The sequence below is a fragment of the Seriola lalandi genome, unplaced genomic scaffold (genome assembly GCF_002814215.2).
Source record: "Seriola lalandi dorsalis isolate HSWRI2012SDOR001 ecotype SW California unplaced genomic scaffold, Sedor1 jcf7180002054271, whole genome shotgun sequence".
Taxonomy (NCBI): domain Eukaryota; kingdom Metazoa; phylum Chordata; class Actinopteri; order Carangiformes; family Carangidae; genus Seriola; species Seriola lalandi.
In genome coordinates, this window is record NW_019524824.1 from 233,744 (window position 1) to 251,349 (window position 17,606).

At 40.2% G+C, this 17,606-nt stretch overlaps 1 protein-coding gene across 1 annotated transcript in view; it reads left to right on the forward strand.

The window, feature by feature from the left end:
* The window catches only part of kcnh5b (potassium voltage-gated channel, subfamily H (eag-related), member 5b), a 127,408-nt gene that overhangs the window by 31,213 nt on the left and 78,589 nt on the right, over positions 1 to 17,606 (forward strand). Inside the window, exons 7-8 of the mRNA XM_023405307.2 lie at positions 10,094 to 10,251; positions 11,073 to 11,344. Coding sequence (XP_023261075.1) covers positions 10,094 to 10,251; positions 11,073 to 11,344 — 430 coding nt within the window. The remainder of the gene's footprint in view (positions 1 to 10,093; positions 10,252 to 11,072; positions 11,345 to 17,606) is intronic.

A 17,606-nucleotide genomic window follows, 5' to 3' on the forward strand; every position in this document is an offset into this window, starting at 1 on the left:
TAAAAAAAAATTCTTAGCAGCTCTGAAAGTCACAACATAGTGTTGTGTTGGCAGTTTCTGGCTTTGATAACTTTGTTAAAATAGGATTTTGTGACAAGTAGGTTGTTGTATTTAAGGGGATCGTTCTACAATGACCAAGGAAATAACAGTTATTAGATACAGTATGCACACCTACTTCTACACCATGTCTTTACCTCTAAAGAAATGAAAAGGGGTGTTGTTGGTTTTTAGTGAAGCAAGGGGGCTGGAGCCAATCCCATCTGACATTGGGCGAGGGCGGGGTACACCCTGGACAGGTCACCAGTCTATCACAGGGCTTACATATAGAGACAAACAACCATTCACACCTACGGGCAATTTAGAGTTGCCAATTAACCTAAACCTACTAGGACACATGCAAACTCCATACAGAATTTGCCCCATCCATCCATCTGTCCCTCTGTCTATCCATCCATCCCTTGTAGGCTAGATCCAGGTACGTGGACTCGTGGCCGGGTCAGGGTACTGGGGCAGGGCGTGCCATCTTGTCACAGACTTTTAGACAATTTATACACTCAAATAAAAAAGTGATCCATGTGCTGGCATTTGCTGATTAGTACTAGTATAAGTACAGCTGAGGATGATGGGAATATTGTTTTACAGGTAGTTGGTCATAAACCAAAGTGTTAGACATCACATTTTGATCTGAAAATAGTTGTTTTTCCTCATACATAGACATAGAACGCAAATTGCTTGACAGGGTGTGTCCATATCGGAAAATAACAGATTAGATGTGAAGAAGGGTGCTGGTTTCTTCCACAGTTTTCAGTGAGAGCTAACTGGTGGGTTTGTGTAAAATATGAGCATTGCTTCTATGCTTACCTTGCAGTTTGATATACCCTGAGCATCGATATAGAACAGTAGTTAAACTGTTTCCAAAACAGTCAGAAACAAATATTTCCCATGGGCTTGGTGTAAAGTTAAACATGGGTAAATTATATCCTGCAACACTGATTAACAGGCTGTGAAGGGCTCAAAGGCATAACGGCGCTCCTGGGATACATTACTGCTTTTAAGTTACAGAAAATATTATTGAGTGAATTAAAGAAGACTCCACACTACACTACAGGGTTTACACACTTTTTTATTGTAGCATGAGCAGCTCAAATATTGATATTTAATTAAAGACCAATATTGAGCCCATATGTCTCATTCAGTCTTAAACCTGCGGCCCAGTATGTTGCTGTTTGTGTTTGTGTCTGCCCTCCTGCTGCTCCCCTGCTGTGTCCTTCATCAGTCTGAATGGTGTATTATATTCAGAATCAATCATTCAATAAATGTCTGATGTGGTGCTGCGTCTTGGTCCAGGTGTCTCTCGTCCTCTGGCCTCTTGCTGCCGGTCGCTGATGAATTCGATGAGGTCCCGCTGCGTGGAGTTTTCTGTTGCTGTCTGTTAACCATCAGCCGGCAGCAAGCGGGGGAGACGGGCTGAGAGGAAATCAATGGCACGTAAATTTCCAACCACTAAAGAGGACGCAGCTAGAGTCTCTCTTCCCCTCTTTGCTTAATTGACGTTTTTGTTGCTGCTTCCCCGAATTAGCAGGCTGGGGGAATGGATGGATGCTGACTGAGGACAGTGTGTGGGCGGCTTAAGGTGCAGTGTGAAAGAAAAAAGCTGAGATTATTATAGGCTCTTTACAGACTGTTGCTGTGTCTGATGGCTGAAGCAGGCAGGAAGTATTTTTAGTTGCATTTTAATGTAGGTTTCAAGACACCGCTGAGCCGTGCCAAGCTGGTCACATGCAGGTGCTTCCAGCAACATTCACACACATACACACCTACATATTCATGACCATGACCATGGGAGGACCATACAAGTCATTCCTGTAAACTGAACCTCATGTTTCTGACTTTCTGACGATCTGCTTCAGTGAAGAGTTGGGTCTTGTTTATGGCCAAAATTACTGTCAGTGATGGGAACACTTTACTCAGCAGTGTTGGTAATTTTGATGGTACAGCTAAGGCTGCAGCTAGCTATTAATTAAATTATTCATTAATCTTTGATTAACTGATTAGTCCTCATTACTCTGTGTAAGGTGTCAGAAAATAGGCCAACGTGATTCAAGTTACTGGTTTTTCTGAATAAACTAAAAAAAATCAATTATAGTCTCAAAAATATAAAACTGGAAAGATTTGCAAAGCCTGATATTGAGAAGTTGAAAAAAATCAATGTTTTTTGCATTTTTGCTTGATAAATGACTTATTGAGTGTTTTATGGACTGCATTAATCAAAACAGTTGTTTATTTTATTTTGTGAGTTTATTCGTCCAGGACAAATACACAGAAAAGTTATGTTAATCTAATGATTATTTCAGCACATTGTGAGTAAATATAGTTTGACACTACAACTTTTGAACTAAACTGAATTAAATGTGTTCGATCTTGAACAGCTGCCTCCAGGTTTAACATATTGTACATATTGTACACTACAGTGTTTTATGCACAGACATGTTACAGTTTTCCATATTGAATTTGGCATTTAGGTGTGTTCACTTTCCTGTTCACTTCCAAACAAGTGGATGTGATAATATGAAAACGTTCATTTGTTTACAGCTTGTACACTGGGATAGTGGCAAAAGTTTCTCATTGTATCGACAGTATTCCAGTAAACAAGCTCTCATTAAAGTGCCACTAAATCCTGCTCCTGTAGTGATCAAAGAGTTACCTCTCTGTAGAGGATCCACAGTGTACAATGGTCACCTTGTTGTGAGTGCAAGAAAGTCTGAGGGAGACTATCACGGCGCAAGACAGGACAGCATGACTAAAACAGTACATCTGTCTTTTTAACAAACTGGAAGCAGAGCCTGAAATCTATATAAAGATAAAGATTTAAATGAAAAATAATCATTTAATCTGCTTGGCTGCACATTCAGTTAGTCAATCCAAAACTCTACAACATGTCACATCCACAGACCTCAGCAATTCAGTTGATGAGTAAAATATTTTCCTAACCAATAGAAAATATGGTAATAATAAACTATGAGAACAAGAACTTTCTTTTTCTTTCTCTCTCTCTTTCTTTGTGTTTGTTCCTGTTGACATTTTGGAAATACAGTTTTTCTTCTATTTCTACAAGAGCAACACCTACATGAAGATGCACACAGGTCAGAAGTAACATCAACAAAAGAAGTGAAGTAGCCCGGCTACATCAGTAAAACAACCGCAAAAAATGATGATGTAACATTCTCATGAGGAGCTGTGCTGATGCTCCCTCAGGTTACAGCAGAGGTGGTGTTAGGAGTCTGTGTGTGTGTGTGTGTGTGTGTGTGTGTGTGTGTGTGTGTGTGTTGAGGTGGGGAGGGTGAGTGTTGGAGTCAGGCAGGGAGGAAGCCCCTGCAGGTCCTGAAGCCACCTGCTGTCGCAGAGGAGCCCGGCAGGATGATGGGAGCTCACAGCGTGCGTCTGCAGGCGCCGCGGCGGCTCAGAAAGTTCTAATCCAGGCTGACCTTTCTGCGTGGCGTGCATGTTGCCGCCACCACGGCCCGCCAAGCTGACAGAGCCAGGGGGAAGCTGTGCGGCGTGCAGTCAGGGGTGGGATATTAACACTCTGCGTGTTTCCACTGAGAGAGGGAGGAATTGAGGGAAGGAGGAAGGAGGAATCATGGAAAGGTGGGCGTACCGTAAAGGAGTGACAGAGGATTACAGAGGCAGGAAGATGGAGAGATAGAGGAATCAGAAAAAGAGATGAATGGATGAAAGCGTTGCCTTAATAAAATTTAAAGGAATAGTTGTTGGATGAAGGAATGAATGTTAAAGAAAGGGAAATTGTAGAAGAGAAGGATGCAGACAGTTAGAAAGTAGATGTGGATGAAGGAGGAATGGAAGGTGCGATGGAAATATCACACCATCCAACTTTTATGTCTATTTGTTTTGTTGTTTGTTTTGTCATAGAGTACGACACTAGCACATGCTTATCAGAGCTATAGCAGTGTTGGTAACCATGTTGGGATAATGTATTCTAAGAGGATGCTTTTAATCATTCTTGCTATTTAGGCGACACTGTGTGAATCTAGCATAGCGCAGACATTTTGAATAGGTGGATGGAAACATGAAATAAAAGGACCAAGGAAAATGTGTATGAATAGAGAGATTTTTTGGAGTGGAAGGCGGAAACCAATGAAAAACAAAACTCATTGTTTTTGCTGCTGACTTAATCTGATTCAACATATAACAGTCTGTTTCTGACTTGATTTTGTCTCCACAAATAGTTTATACTTTATGTCTTGCTTGAATCAAAGGGAGAAAAACATTGTGGAAAGATATTAAACCAAATGTATTCTATGGTAAAACATATTCAGTTTGACGTTTATCCTCCTGGTTCAAACGTTGAAAGGATTAAAACCTGTACACAAAGAAACCTTTACTTTTTAGTCTTTGCCGCTCAGGAAAGGTTTTGCATTTGGCTCCTCTTGGTGTGAAGTGACAATTGAAAACTGAATTGAAGCATGGCGTTCTTTGGCGTTAAGCTCCCAGTGCTGTCAGGAACACGTGACGGTGCGTCCTCTGCTTTGAAAATAATGAGAGAAAGAGTCGGTGCTGTGAAATGAGCTTCCCGGTGGACATGTAATTTCACACCATATCCCCTCGCCAGGCTCTGTTTTGATAAACAGGTGCTTATAAGCCATGATTTTACATGCGCTGTGTGCTCTTGACTCGTGCTCTTTTCATTGGTGTTGCTCTATTCTGCGGCTTCTTAATTTAGAAGCATTTACATATGAGCTGGGAACCGTCCGAGTCCCAGGGGAGGCCTTTGAAGCTGCAGCCGGAGAGAGGCAGGGAGGGCTTGGGAGGACGGAGGAGGGCTGGCTGGGGCTTGTGGCATCAGAGAGAGGGAAAAAAAGAATCTGCAGCAAGAGTGAAGGTGCAGTCAAAACCTTTGTCCAGTTGAGGTCAGAAACCTGACTGGTTGAATCTGACTCAAGGGTTTAGAACAACTTGAAACCAAGAGTCTAATCTGCTGGTGAAAATACTCCCCAACAAGTTTTTTTTTTTTTTTGAAACTACAGTGTTCAGCAGTTTTAGGAAAATAAAAAATTAAACCATATACCTGTGATCAGTTTTAAAAGGTTTACATCCTCAGTAGTGGTCTTGGAGCTGAGAGCCACAGACAGGGTGGGGAAGCTAGAAGGTGTTGAGAGACAGACTAACACATTGTTAGTTTTGGTCTTTTCATGGCTTTTGTTGACTATGAGAAATACTGTATATAGAATATCCAATCTGACACATCCTCAGTGGGACTGGAGATACTGTAATAGGTGGCAGGAGCGCCGCTGTGACAAGAACTGTGTCTAAAATTGGGCCGGGTGTGAAGCTGCTCGCTCCTCGCCTTTGACAGGAAAGAGAGGCTGAAAGTGAAGAACCAGCTCGAGCTGAATCAGGGAAAAATATTTGTGAGGAGAGACTGTTGTTAAAGTGAAAAGGCTTGACAAAATAATCAACTCAAATGACATTACGGGTTTTTCCTGAGCTTTCAACCTCACCTGACACATCAGCCAACTCTGTGAGGACTGTGAGGTGTGGTTTAAAGTAGTAAGTAGAAGTAAGTGGTTCTTTGACTTGAGATTATTTTGTCACATCCACCATGCTCCTGGTAAAATGTTTGTTGAAGATATTGTTGTTCTATATTCTGTTTGTATATGCAAAATAAATAACTTAAGTAAACAGCCTCCTTTCGAACAGACAGTTTAACTCCACAACCTGGTCTTGATTCGTTTTCCTCGGTAATTAACTGCTGAATTACTTCTAATCAGGCACATTTGAAGCATCTGACCCAATAATCTAACTGGAAAGACTCTGTAGCCAATACTGATTATTGTGACTGAAGTAAATGTTCTTTTATGTGGTGTTTTAAATGTCCCATTGCATCCATTGTTTACTAGTACTATTGCTTACTAATGTGGTCACTAACAATGTTTGTCTTTGAGCTTTTCCTGTAATATCTCTAACTCAGTGGGTAAACTACTGTAATGCAAAGTAAAATTTTAACATTTCATAATTTTAGCCAAAATAAAATGGTAACACTTCACTTTAAATCCCCTGATATGTAAGTGGAGTCTGGTGTGTGATTAGTCGTAATAAAATTGGCTCACTTGGCCAATGGCATGTTGGGAACCTTATGGGAGCTGTAGGTAATAATAGTTTTATTCATGTTCTTAGAAAATAGACAGAAAGCCCCAGGAACATGTTTCAGCTTTTTATTAAGACTGAAACTAAGATGGAGCGGAAAGGAGGAGCTGAACACTGCAAAACATGAGGACAGAGTCAGGAAACTCTTAATTAAAGTACATGAATATGGAAACTGAAAAGTTTTTAAACCACACGTGAAATGATGTCTCAGTGTGGGGCAGGAGAGAGAAGCTCAGGTCTGTTACTGGGTTAAAAAAAAGAAAAAGAGGAATGAGAGCTGAATGGAGCTGCTTTGCAGCTGAAGATGTCAGACGTTCAGGCTGAAAATGAACGTCAGGGTGGACATGAAGGCTCGAAGCAAACTGCAGAGAGCAACTCTCCTCTTCCTTCAGCAGCCTCCCGCTTTATTACATAACATCATGGCCTATATCATTAGATAACCCGGCTGGCTTTCATCTACTTTTTACTCTCTCTGCTCCAAAATGAGAAAATTATTATTATTTTTTTGTTAATGTTGGTGTATATATATTTGGTAATGTCTAGCTTCAGGTTTTACAGTGTTGGCCCCTGCTGCTCTGAACGCTCCGCTTTGTTAATTGTGTTAAACCGGATTGTGCAAAGCGTGCTGACGCCTCGGGGTCCTGGCTGCTGCTCCTGTTGTTGAAATAAAAAAAATCAGTTTTGTTTATTTTGAGCCCCTCTCTCTCTCTCTCTCTCTCTCTCTTTCCCTCTCTATGTCTCCGCCGACTGTGTTTAGGAAGTTTGTGATATAGAACAGGCTATGAAGAGCCAGGCCCTCTGAGGACATGGGCCAGTTAATGAAGCATTGAAAAAGTACTCAAGAGACTATGGACTGTGGTGCATTTAAAGTATATTTGTTCTTTATTTGTTCTTTAAGTGTGTGTGTTAGAACCTGCCCGATCCTGGATTTTTGTCTTTTAGTTTCTTTATTAAATGTCCCATATAGTATAACGGTAGATGTCAATGTCTTCTTTGATTATAAAGCAGGTCCAGGTTCTATATTAATACTGTGAAAGTATCAAAGCGCTGAGTCCACAGAGACATACACACAGCCTGTATTCAGAAACTGAGCCTTAAAACGAGCCTTGTGAAAACAAGACTTCCGTAACTTTGTGATGTCACAACAAAGCAATCACCACCCTCAGCCACGCCCCAAGCCCCACCCACCTGGACCCACCACCCATCCTTGCAGAAAGTGGTTTCTCTGAGTGTTTACCTGAAATCTGCTTTTTTTTTTAATTAGATCACTCAAATAGTCAGCCAATCAAAAGAGAGGCTCTGGAGAGAAACCGATGTAAAACTACACTGAGATGATTTTTAGCTCTTAAATCCACAAATATCTTCCTATGGATCAACACTTCAAATAAGACACTGGAAAAGTGTAAAATATGGGACCATTAAAAACTGTGACCAAGATCTGAACTGAGTTTGACATTTTCCAGTTGAAAAATAAATTAAAAATAACTACTATATTAAAAAAATAATGACAATAAGTTACAGTCTTACTTTTCTGTACCTACGTATGTGAGATATTTTAATTTCTGAATCAATCCTGACCTCTAGTTTTCATCTTATAGCTTTTGAGCCTTTGCAGCTATATAATCTGTTAAAATGATGTTATTCCATGAAACAAGTAGTAAAATACTGAAGCAAGGTTTTCACTGAAAAGGAGAATAATCACCCACTTCAGTACCTGCAGAGCCTTTGATTAATCTGTCATTACAAATTCATGCTGTGCCCATAAGCTCTGTTTAAACTTGAAGCCTTTTTTTAAAAAGAATTCTTGTGAAGATGACAAAGTTTCCACAGATATCAGATACATCAGGTTGAATTATAGAGAAATGTGTAAATTATGAAAAAAAACATTGGGAATTTTTAATTTGATGAAGACTGCAGCCTTAAAACTGTTATTTTACACAATATACAGGAAATGTGAGAGAGTTAATTTCTTGCTCTGTGATAGGACAGGATATACGATACATATGATCTCCACAATGTGTAAAAAGAATATAACTTATGCAAAGTACTTAGACTGTAAGTAAATCTACCTAAAGAGAAAGCTTTTAAAGTGTTCAACAGGTGGGAATTATTTACTCTTAAGCATAACAAACATTAATTTTATTGTGGGTGTGTATGCTGAGTACATCCCCTGCAGCCATGTTTGTGCTTTTAGACGGACCTTTTGGCTTTCAGACGCGTCGGTGGTTGTGTCTGTGTTCGCATCATATTTGGCTTTGTCCACAGAGTCTTTGTGCAACCAAAACCACTTGTTGGTTTATGCATTTTAGGCACTGTGTCCTCCTCTTATCACTCCCAAATGTGATAAGAAATGTAGTAGAGACGCTACACTGCACTTTAATGTTGGTGGCTTTGTTTGTAGCCATAGTAATAATGTTTTGAGATTTGGTTTTTGTTTTTATTAAGTTTTGTTTGTGCACAATGTGCTTTTGTTTGTCACATTAAATAAACGTTAATGGTCCATCCTCTTCAGTGACATATCCAACATGGCGGCAGTTTAGGGAGAGAAGTGTCCATCGTTTTACACTCAACTCTTTGACTTACAGTGCACTGTATGTTGCCGTACTTGTCAATATGAACAGACATTTTTTACTTCCCCCTTGAGCTTAGAGCTGCATATCATTAACAAAATATAATTTAGAAATAATTTTGAAAGGTATTGTCCTTTCTGTTTTTGCAGAGACCCTCATTTGTTAGTTTCAAGTATTGCTAGTGTGATTCTCAGAGATAAATATGAAGCATTTTTCTGAATGGAGCTGCTCATTTGTGGATGGACTGAAAACAAACTGTTGCTGTTGTTGTATTCCTTTACTCTCTAATTTATTTCCCCCCACTTGTGTAGCTCTTACATAACCATTTATGTCTCTAACAAACTTTTGAAATAAGTTTTAATTGCTGCTGCCCACAGCAATTAAAACTATGTTTACAGAGCTTTGCTTCTGTTATTAAATTGTAGTGTATTATTGCAAATGCAACAAGGTGATAGGAGCCTCCAAATTACTTGAAGTTTAGTGTTTTAGGGAAGCATTTGAGCCTGAACTATAAATGTAATTTGCTTTTTTAAAAGTTTGTGTTTGTGTTTTTTTTTTTTTTTAAAACATGATATATTTTAAACCTTCTTTCTATTTGCTTACATCGAGTGATTGACACTTTGCTAAACCTCTCTCTTGAGCAGTGAATAGCTAAATAACAAAGCGTTCAAAATAGTCACCTATAGCATAAGCGTTACTTCCAAGACTAAGAGTTAGCATCATATCATTAACTATATTTTGTTGGGGTCATTGTTGTGTTAGAAAAAACACTATCCAGGACTAAAACGTTCACAGTGTGGGAGCCAGGCCTGGAGGGTAACGTTGAGGCTAACGTTAGCGGCTCAGTCCACTTGTCACTTCAGCACCCAGTCTAATTTATCCAAGATAATTTTACGTTTGCCAAAATCATTGGTCAGGCCTCATCCTAGAAGTCTTCTCTCTTGCAAAAGTAAAACACAACCTGCTGTTAGGAGATGGAGTTTTCAGAAAAACTCATGGAACTACTGTTAGCTTAATTAGCTATCTAGCTACAGGTGATAAAATCTACTAGAAACAGTTTTCATTCCAGTTAGCTAATGGTTATCAGCTAAAGATAGGAAGCTGCTTTTGTCTCTTCTCTCTGAAACCAATGACCCATTGTTTTTGATGGTAAATCCCCTTTCTTCTCCTCTTCCTCCTCCTCCCTCCCTTTACCTGCCCTCACCCCTTTTCCCTTTCTTCACCTGCCTCTTCTCTCAACTCTCCACCTTTTCTCCTCTCTTCTGTTCTGTTGCTCCTTTTCTACTCCACTTTCATTTTCTTCTCTCCCTCCGAAACATTTTCCATCTATCCCTCCCTTCTCTCTCCCCCCTCCTCAGGGCATCAGCAGTCTGTTTAGCTCTCTGAAGGTGGTGCGCCTGCTGCGCCTGGGGCGGGTGGCCAGGAAACTGGACCACTACCTGGAGTACGGTGCTGCCGTTCTGGTCCTGCTGGTCTGTGTGTTTGGACTGGTGGCCCACTGGCTCGCCTGCATCTGGTACACTGTTTTTCTTTTGTTTTGTTTTTTATGATGTTTACAGTCACTTAGGGAACTTTTCCTAATTTCCTCACAGTTTAGTGCCATTCAAAGGCTCCTGCTGGCTGCTGGGAATTTACCCATTTTCCTAACTGTTCCTAATTGGTTATGTATGCTAAACATTGCCTCTGCCCTCCCCATCAAAGTATATGCTGCTCTTCTGCTGACTACAAGCTTTGTTCAGTTTCCTCCAAGTCATACAAAATCGAGTGATATGCTCATTTATTTATACCCTATGGCAAACGAGGATTTTTTTTATATAAATAATTTCTGCTCTCCCAAAACACAGAATCCCTTTTCAATTCATCCCTTAATTGAAAATAAATTACTCACGAACATTAAACACAACTGCAATATTCTTATGATGCATTACTACTCATTTTAATTCTCTCTTTATCCTTGATTTTACACTTTCAAAGCTTCAATAACTTTGTATAAAGATGAAAGTGAATAATGCTAGCTACCTTACAGGCTAAAATAACTGAATATGAGCTTTGACAGAGCAAAGTGAAGCTCTAACATTAATGATTAATGGTTTTGATAATCATATTTAAGGTTTGCTCAAGTGGCCCATCACATACTCATACATACTAAAAGCAAATTACGGAGAAATTAGAGGCAGAGATTTTTTTCAGGTGAGTTTTGTCCTCTGCTCCACCAGTCAGGCAACCCTGTCTCCTGGTTCCTAATATAAGCTTCATTTATGTCAGCCACATGTATCACCTTGGTCGAGCTGTGCAGTCAAGCTAAACACACTAACATTCTGGTTTTGTCCTCATTAGGTACAGCATTGGGGACTACGAGGTCATTGATGAGGCCACCAACACCATCAAAATGGACAGCTGGCTCTACCAGCTGGCCATCAGCATCGGATCGCCTTACCGCTACAACGCCAGCGGTTCGGGCCAGTGGGAGGGCGGCCCCGGCAAGGACTCTCTGTACATCACCTCTCTGTATTTCACCATGACCAGCCTGACAACCATCGGCTTCGGCAACATCGCCCCCACCACGGACGGAGAGAAGATCTTCTCTGTGGCCATGATGATGGTGGGATGTAAGTACAAGACATACAGCTGTGCAGTGGTGGCAGCCTTCTGTTGGTTTTCTGTATGTATTGCTGTAGTTTTGTTCTTTTAACAGAGTGAAGTGGCACAAAAGACCATTTTCATTCAGGACGTATCACTCTACTGTTTCAGTGTTATATACAGACAGAGGATCCACAGAGCGAGCTGCTCTGAGGAAACACAGGAGTTTTTACGATATATTGCCATTTGAAACAAAGTGATGAGCTGTGTGGACGTTTCAGTCCTTGCTGATTGTTGCCATATTAGTTTTGTAACCTAAGGATGCCAATGTGGGTTGGTCTCTCTATCACTTTAGTCAGATGTGTGAGCGAGGTAGGCACTGATGAGATTGCCATAATATTTGGTTGAACATTCATGACCTCTGGAGGATAAATGCAAATGATTTTGGTGACCTCTTGACCCTCACTCATGTGTCAGCGTCAGGCTAAAATATCCTTGCATACACTCAGTATCATGGGCAGACTGTTGTTAAACTGACAGTGATGAACAGCGGATGTACTAAAGTGATAGTTCGGGTTATTTGACGTGGGGTTGTGTGAGGTACTTCTCTATAGTCAGTGTATTAACTGTAGTAGATTCAGATCAATGTGCTGCCAGTTTAGAGAAGCAGCAGGAGCACTGGCACAGAAGCTGAGTGATGTGCTGCTTTAGATGGGGCCATCTGCAAAATCATGTTTTACTCACTGCCCACAGAAAAAATATCAGTTTACACTCTATTCTGAATATTTGCACCACTTTGTCTCGTAGTACTACATTGCAACCATTGCACTACCGTATTACTGCGCACAAGCACACTCATGGCGTAATACAGTGTGCACCTAGGGAGAACTACATGGAAAACATTTCTCAGTGGATGTGACTTTGTTTCAAGACTAAAACCTGGGCTTTGGAGTCCCTCTATGGCCGAGCTGCTGACTTCACCCACATCAGTGATATGAAAATAACATGCTCATGTCGTTCTTTGAGACTTTTCATTGCTTACTGGATAAAATGGCTAAATTTGTGTTAATTTTCAGAGTACTTTCTGGCTGTTTTGAGGCTTGGTAAAAGGTCTTGATTATTTTACAGGCCTTATTTTTGGAATTATTGTGTATGGGAAAAGGTCTTCATGGAGAGGGTGAAAAATGATTTGCACCCTGGGGGGTTTAGGGACCTATCATTTTCAGACCCACTGCAGATCAGCCTCTGAAGCTCAAATGATGCTTTCAGTGTCTGGATAGGGACTGTCGTCCTTGTGATGCAGATTTTGTTGCAAACCAGTTACCTGTGTAGAACATGTCCACATACACAGTTCAATGTCATACAGACAGAACTGCATTCATGTGCACCTCAGCTGTGTCAGCTGTGTTGTTTTGTTCAGATTGTAGAGTCAAATGGAGCCACCAGAGGCTGCTTGCAGACTGACTGCCAACTGTTATTTTTCCTAATTATTTTTTAAGCTGTTCCCAATCACAGCTGATCCTGCTAATCATCACCACTATGTAAAATATTGACTACTGCATAAAGACTTCATTAATCTATTAGTTCCCCCCAAAACATCCAGCAGTTAACCCAACAGTAAAGTTTCAGGTGTGACACCACAAGCCTGTTTGTTAATTGAACTCTCTTTTCCAGTGGAGTTAAGATAATGAGAAATCTGAACAGTTTTTTCACACTGTCAGAGGCTGCACACAGATCTGCTCAGCAGGCAACATCATGCTGATGATGAAAGCAGCAGATAACTGAGGAGAATATTAGAAAGCAGCATGTGACATGTGATTAGTGGCAAACTGTACTCAATGTGGTTCATCTTAGGAATCATCTGAACAAATGAAGGGAACAACGAGTTATTCTTCTTTAACAGTGAGTGGGGAAATACATTGTTTGTGTAATATATGGATTTTACTCATCTTACAACAAAGGTCTTTGTCTTGTGTGACAAATGAGCAAAAAATCTCTTAAACATTTCTGCTTCTGAAGAGGTCGAGTTGAACTTTCTCCTTCCATTGATCATTTATAAATTCTTTCACAACACCTCTCTGTCACGCATCTTTACTTTGCAAATGTATCCAACACCCACATATTAAGCCAGACACAACTACAGATACAGTAAATCTCTTTCAGGGCTGCAACTAACCATTAATATCACTATAAATTAATGTGTCCGTTGTTTATTAGATTAATCAATCAATAGATAATTCTTTAGAATATCAGTTTTCTCGATGAAGATATTCACACATCCAAATGTCTTAGATGTAGATGTGTTGGAAAGTGTCCCTTCAGTCTTGAAGAGAAGAACATCCCGCACACTGCTCTTTCTCAGCATCACAATTTATTGATCATCCTAACGTATCAGTCTTTCTATGCTCTCTATACTGACGCTGAGCAAGACCAGTGTGCGAAGATATTCCTTTCTTCAAAATATCAGAAAACACAGGAAAATGTCCCAAAGCCCACAGTAACATCTTCAAATGGCTTTTTTGTTCAAATGTCATTTCAAACCCAAAGACATTTAATTTCTCATGATAGAAAATAGAGAAACAAGAGAAACTGTCAGATTTGGCATTTGTGTTTGATAAATGACTGTTTGGTGATTTGTTGTCTGTTGACTAATTATTAATTGATCAAGTAATAATAGCTGTCTCACTGTAAATGGTTTATGGAGGAATGCAATGAGTTTTATACTGACATTAATTAATGATGCAACCCACTGGCAGCTGAGATCTGCAGGTGAAACATCGCTATCTGAAAAAAAAAAAGTTTCATAACGACAGGTGAACATTAGTTGCATTTTGTAAGGGACTCAGCAGGAAACCTGATTATTGACAACAGCAGGTAACCGTGTTAGTTCAGTCTTTCCATATCCACTTTCTTCTTAAAGCTCGGTTCTGCAGAGAAACAGCTAGTTAGTGTTACATGTAAAACACATTGATGTATTCAGACTTTGTACATTTGCACACTCGGGTCTATTGGTCTCTCTGATGTTATTGTAGTGAAGTGAGATTGCAAAGATATGATGGAGCTGTTGGAGATCTAGTTATGAAGGCACAGGATATCAGGATGTTAAGCATCTTAAATATCCATATTTATGGTTTTAACAATATCTTGTGTCTGTGGTTCAGCAACCTGTAGGTTTTCAAACCCTTTTCTCTCTGGTGTTCTTGCTTCTCTGCTGGCCTGATGGGATGGAGCTTGTGTAACAATGTCTATATCCTGAAGGAAAAGTTACTTTGAGTGCATCAATTATTAAACTGTATATGCACAGTCTGCAAAACTGAGAGCACAGATTCTTACATTAAATCCTTTTATTTTTCTAAGAAGTCGAAGCCTGGAGGCTTTGATGGAAAAGTGACAAACAGAACAGTTGTTGGTATTAAGGTTAAACGGCTGCAGCACTGACCTTTTTATTAGATAACAAAAGATGGGCAGTCATGTTGTCCACAGTGGAAAGGGTTTTCTACAGGATGTAAAATGTGTGTTTTAAGTGAAATTGTTTGGTTAGATATGTGTCTGTACATAGGTCATATAGAATCTGTACGTTGTTTATCTACTCACTGTTAAGCTCGTCAGACGTACCTGAACCTGGAACCTCGTATCTGTCCTTGTACCTCGTAGTTGTTTGACTTCGCGTCAGACTGTATGTCCGTTGTGTTTTTTCCTTGAAGCTTCCTGCCTTCGGGCCAACAGTGCTGTATATTATTCAACAGATTTGGTGTGCATGAACATTCCTGATGCGCGCTCCCTTTATCTCATCATGTAAATAAGTTGTGCACATGTGAGTCTGCTGATATGGAACCACCTTAGGTTAATTGTTTTCTGGTCAATAAAACAGGAAGATTTCCTCGAAAGCCCTGTTAGACCACAGTGCTTCTGTATCTAGTGGCCATTTACTTTCAGAATTGTGCAGTGTGTTTTAGGAGGAAGTCTATCAGTGCCTCATGGGTAATGAGTTCTGTTTCATGTAGGAAACAAACAATTACACTTTGAAGAAAAAAAATATTCACACAAACACTCACTCAGAGATGTTAAGCTTAGTGTTCTTTCATCCCTTTTCCAGTTTAGTTTTCTAAAAAGACTTTTGTCCTTTACTCAAGATTTAAACTGCCCCGTGTTGGCAATGCATTCTGGTCCTGAGGTTCCCTACACATGAGCAGTGGTACAAGCTGTGTTCACCACCCCACACCTTATAATTCATGTCCAGTGCCTGCTATAAACTTTCAACTTTTCATTAGCCACAACCTTTCCCTGACGTCAACGTAGTGTTGTGGTTGTCTAATCCTAACCGTGCCTTAACTATAGTTTATTTGCCAAAAGTCTTTCCCTATCCTTAACCATAGTTGCCATGTGCCTAATACTGTAGAAAAGCGATTGTCCTGGGTTTTGCACAGAGTTGATAGTGTTGGGCCCAGAAGACTTTGGCAGAGGCAAGCTGTAGCTTATGTCATCCATGTGCACAAAGTAACTGTGCTATTGTTTACTGTCAGGTAGCCCTGTCTGACATGCTTTTGTGGTAAAGTCTCGCTGCTTAGACTGGGGTATGATTTTAAGGTGGTGTTGTGCAGGTCTGGGTACCCAGAATGAGCTTGTCTTCTATCACAGGTCTTCATCATTTCACTGGTTGTGCACCGAAACATCATGAGCAAATACGGCCAAAGTTTTGCCAAGTCAGCTTTATTCATATATCTCAAAATCTCACAATACAAATGTTCTTCAAAGGGCTTTACAATCTGTACAACACAGAGAACAATCTATCCTTAGACCATTCATTTGGATAAGGACAAACTGGACGAAGAAACTTTCTTATGGAGAACATTTACAGTGTGGAGATACAGAACGATAACATTAGGTGAATTAAGAAGATATTAAGTACAAGTGAAAATGATAAATATTCCAATATGAAGAGGAGACAGAGGCTTTAGATCAATTCTTTAACTAAATTAGATTTTAAAAATGCAGCATCTCTGCATTTGAGGCTTGTATAACAACTCTGGAATGATCTGCTTAAATGTCTTTTGTTTTAATAATATAGTTGATGATCATGTGCTAAGTTCATGAATGCTTAACTTGAAACACAACTAGACCCAATTATGTCTCTTAAATTATGTTTCTCCTTCTTTTTCTTTGCGTTACTCACACAACCAAGTCACTTTTAAGCATGCACTTAAGTTGTCGACTTTCTCTGATGGGAGGGCTGAACAACTCCTGGCCCTCATTTGACTTTGTTCAACAGGAATCAGGGTATTCCTCATTATGGCAGTGGCTCACGTGCCACATGAATACAAAAACCTGAGGATTAATGCACAAACTGAAGGCATAGAGGGAAGTTTGTGTGCATGTAGAAACATGGGCAACTCTAGATAGAAGCCATTGCTCTTTGGTAATGGTTAGTGGTTGATTGAGTTTTAGATCGCTGGAACATTTTCTGCCTTCAAACCCCACTACAGCTGCTGGAAATCTGTGATATTGTCTGAGTTTGCCCGGTTTTCTGAAGGAAGTAGAAACTTAAATCAGACAACTTGAAACTGAGGGCGAGTCGCCAGTGGTTATTTTTAAGTGTGTTTTCATATCTGTTTGGCAGGACACACAATTGTTCCTCATGGTTACAAACCTCCTAGCCAATTTAGAGTTTGCTAGAACTCCAGATGATCCGGCCTGTGGAGAGCATTTGGATTTGGCTGTTTTAAAAGCACCGTGAAGCCTTTTTTTGAATCAGTCATTTGGTGACAGCAGGCATTTTAAAATGGCCGAATCTCATTTTGGAACTAGAGCGCGTTCATGTTTTTGTCTCGGCCCGATCTGTTCCTGCCCCGGAGTTTAGTATCAGGGCCAAAGCAGAGCCTCCCTCGGCTGTACTGCATATTGTTTGTTCCTGGCAGCTGGACAGTAAACAGCCTCAGCTCGGTAGTAAACAGTACACAGACATGATATGCTCTTCAGTGTCTGTTCTGTCTGGCTGTGACTGATAGTCTTCTTGTTGTGGCAGACCATCACACATCCTGTGTGGGCAGTTTCCTGATCTCAGCAAGTGAGAAGTGATAGTGAGATGCACAGACAGGGGGTCCATTCATTCTGGTTCCCAGATTTCTCTGAGAGAATGGTGGCGCATTACAATATAAATCATTTTTACAACATCGTAGAACGGCGGCTGCAGAGAGAATAAACAGCTTGGTACCACTTTGTATTAATGCACCATTTAAGATGAGTTTATAAGTTGTAAATATTACTGCTGTGTAAAAGGTCAATAAATAATTT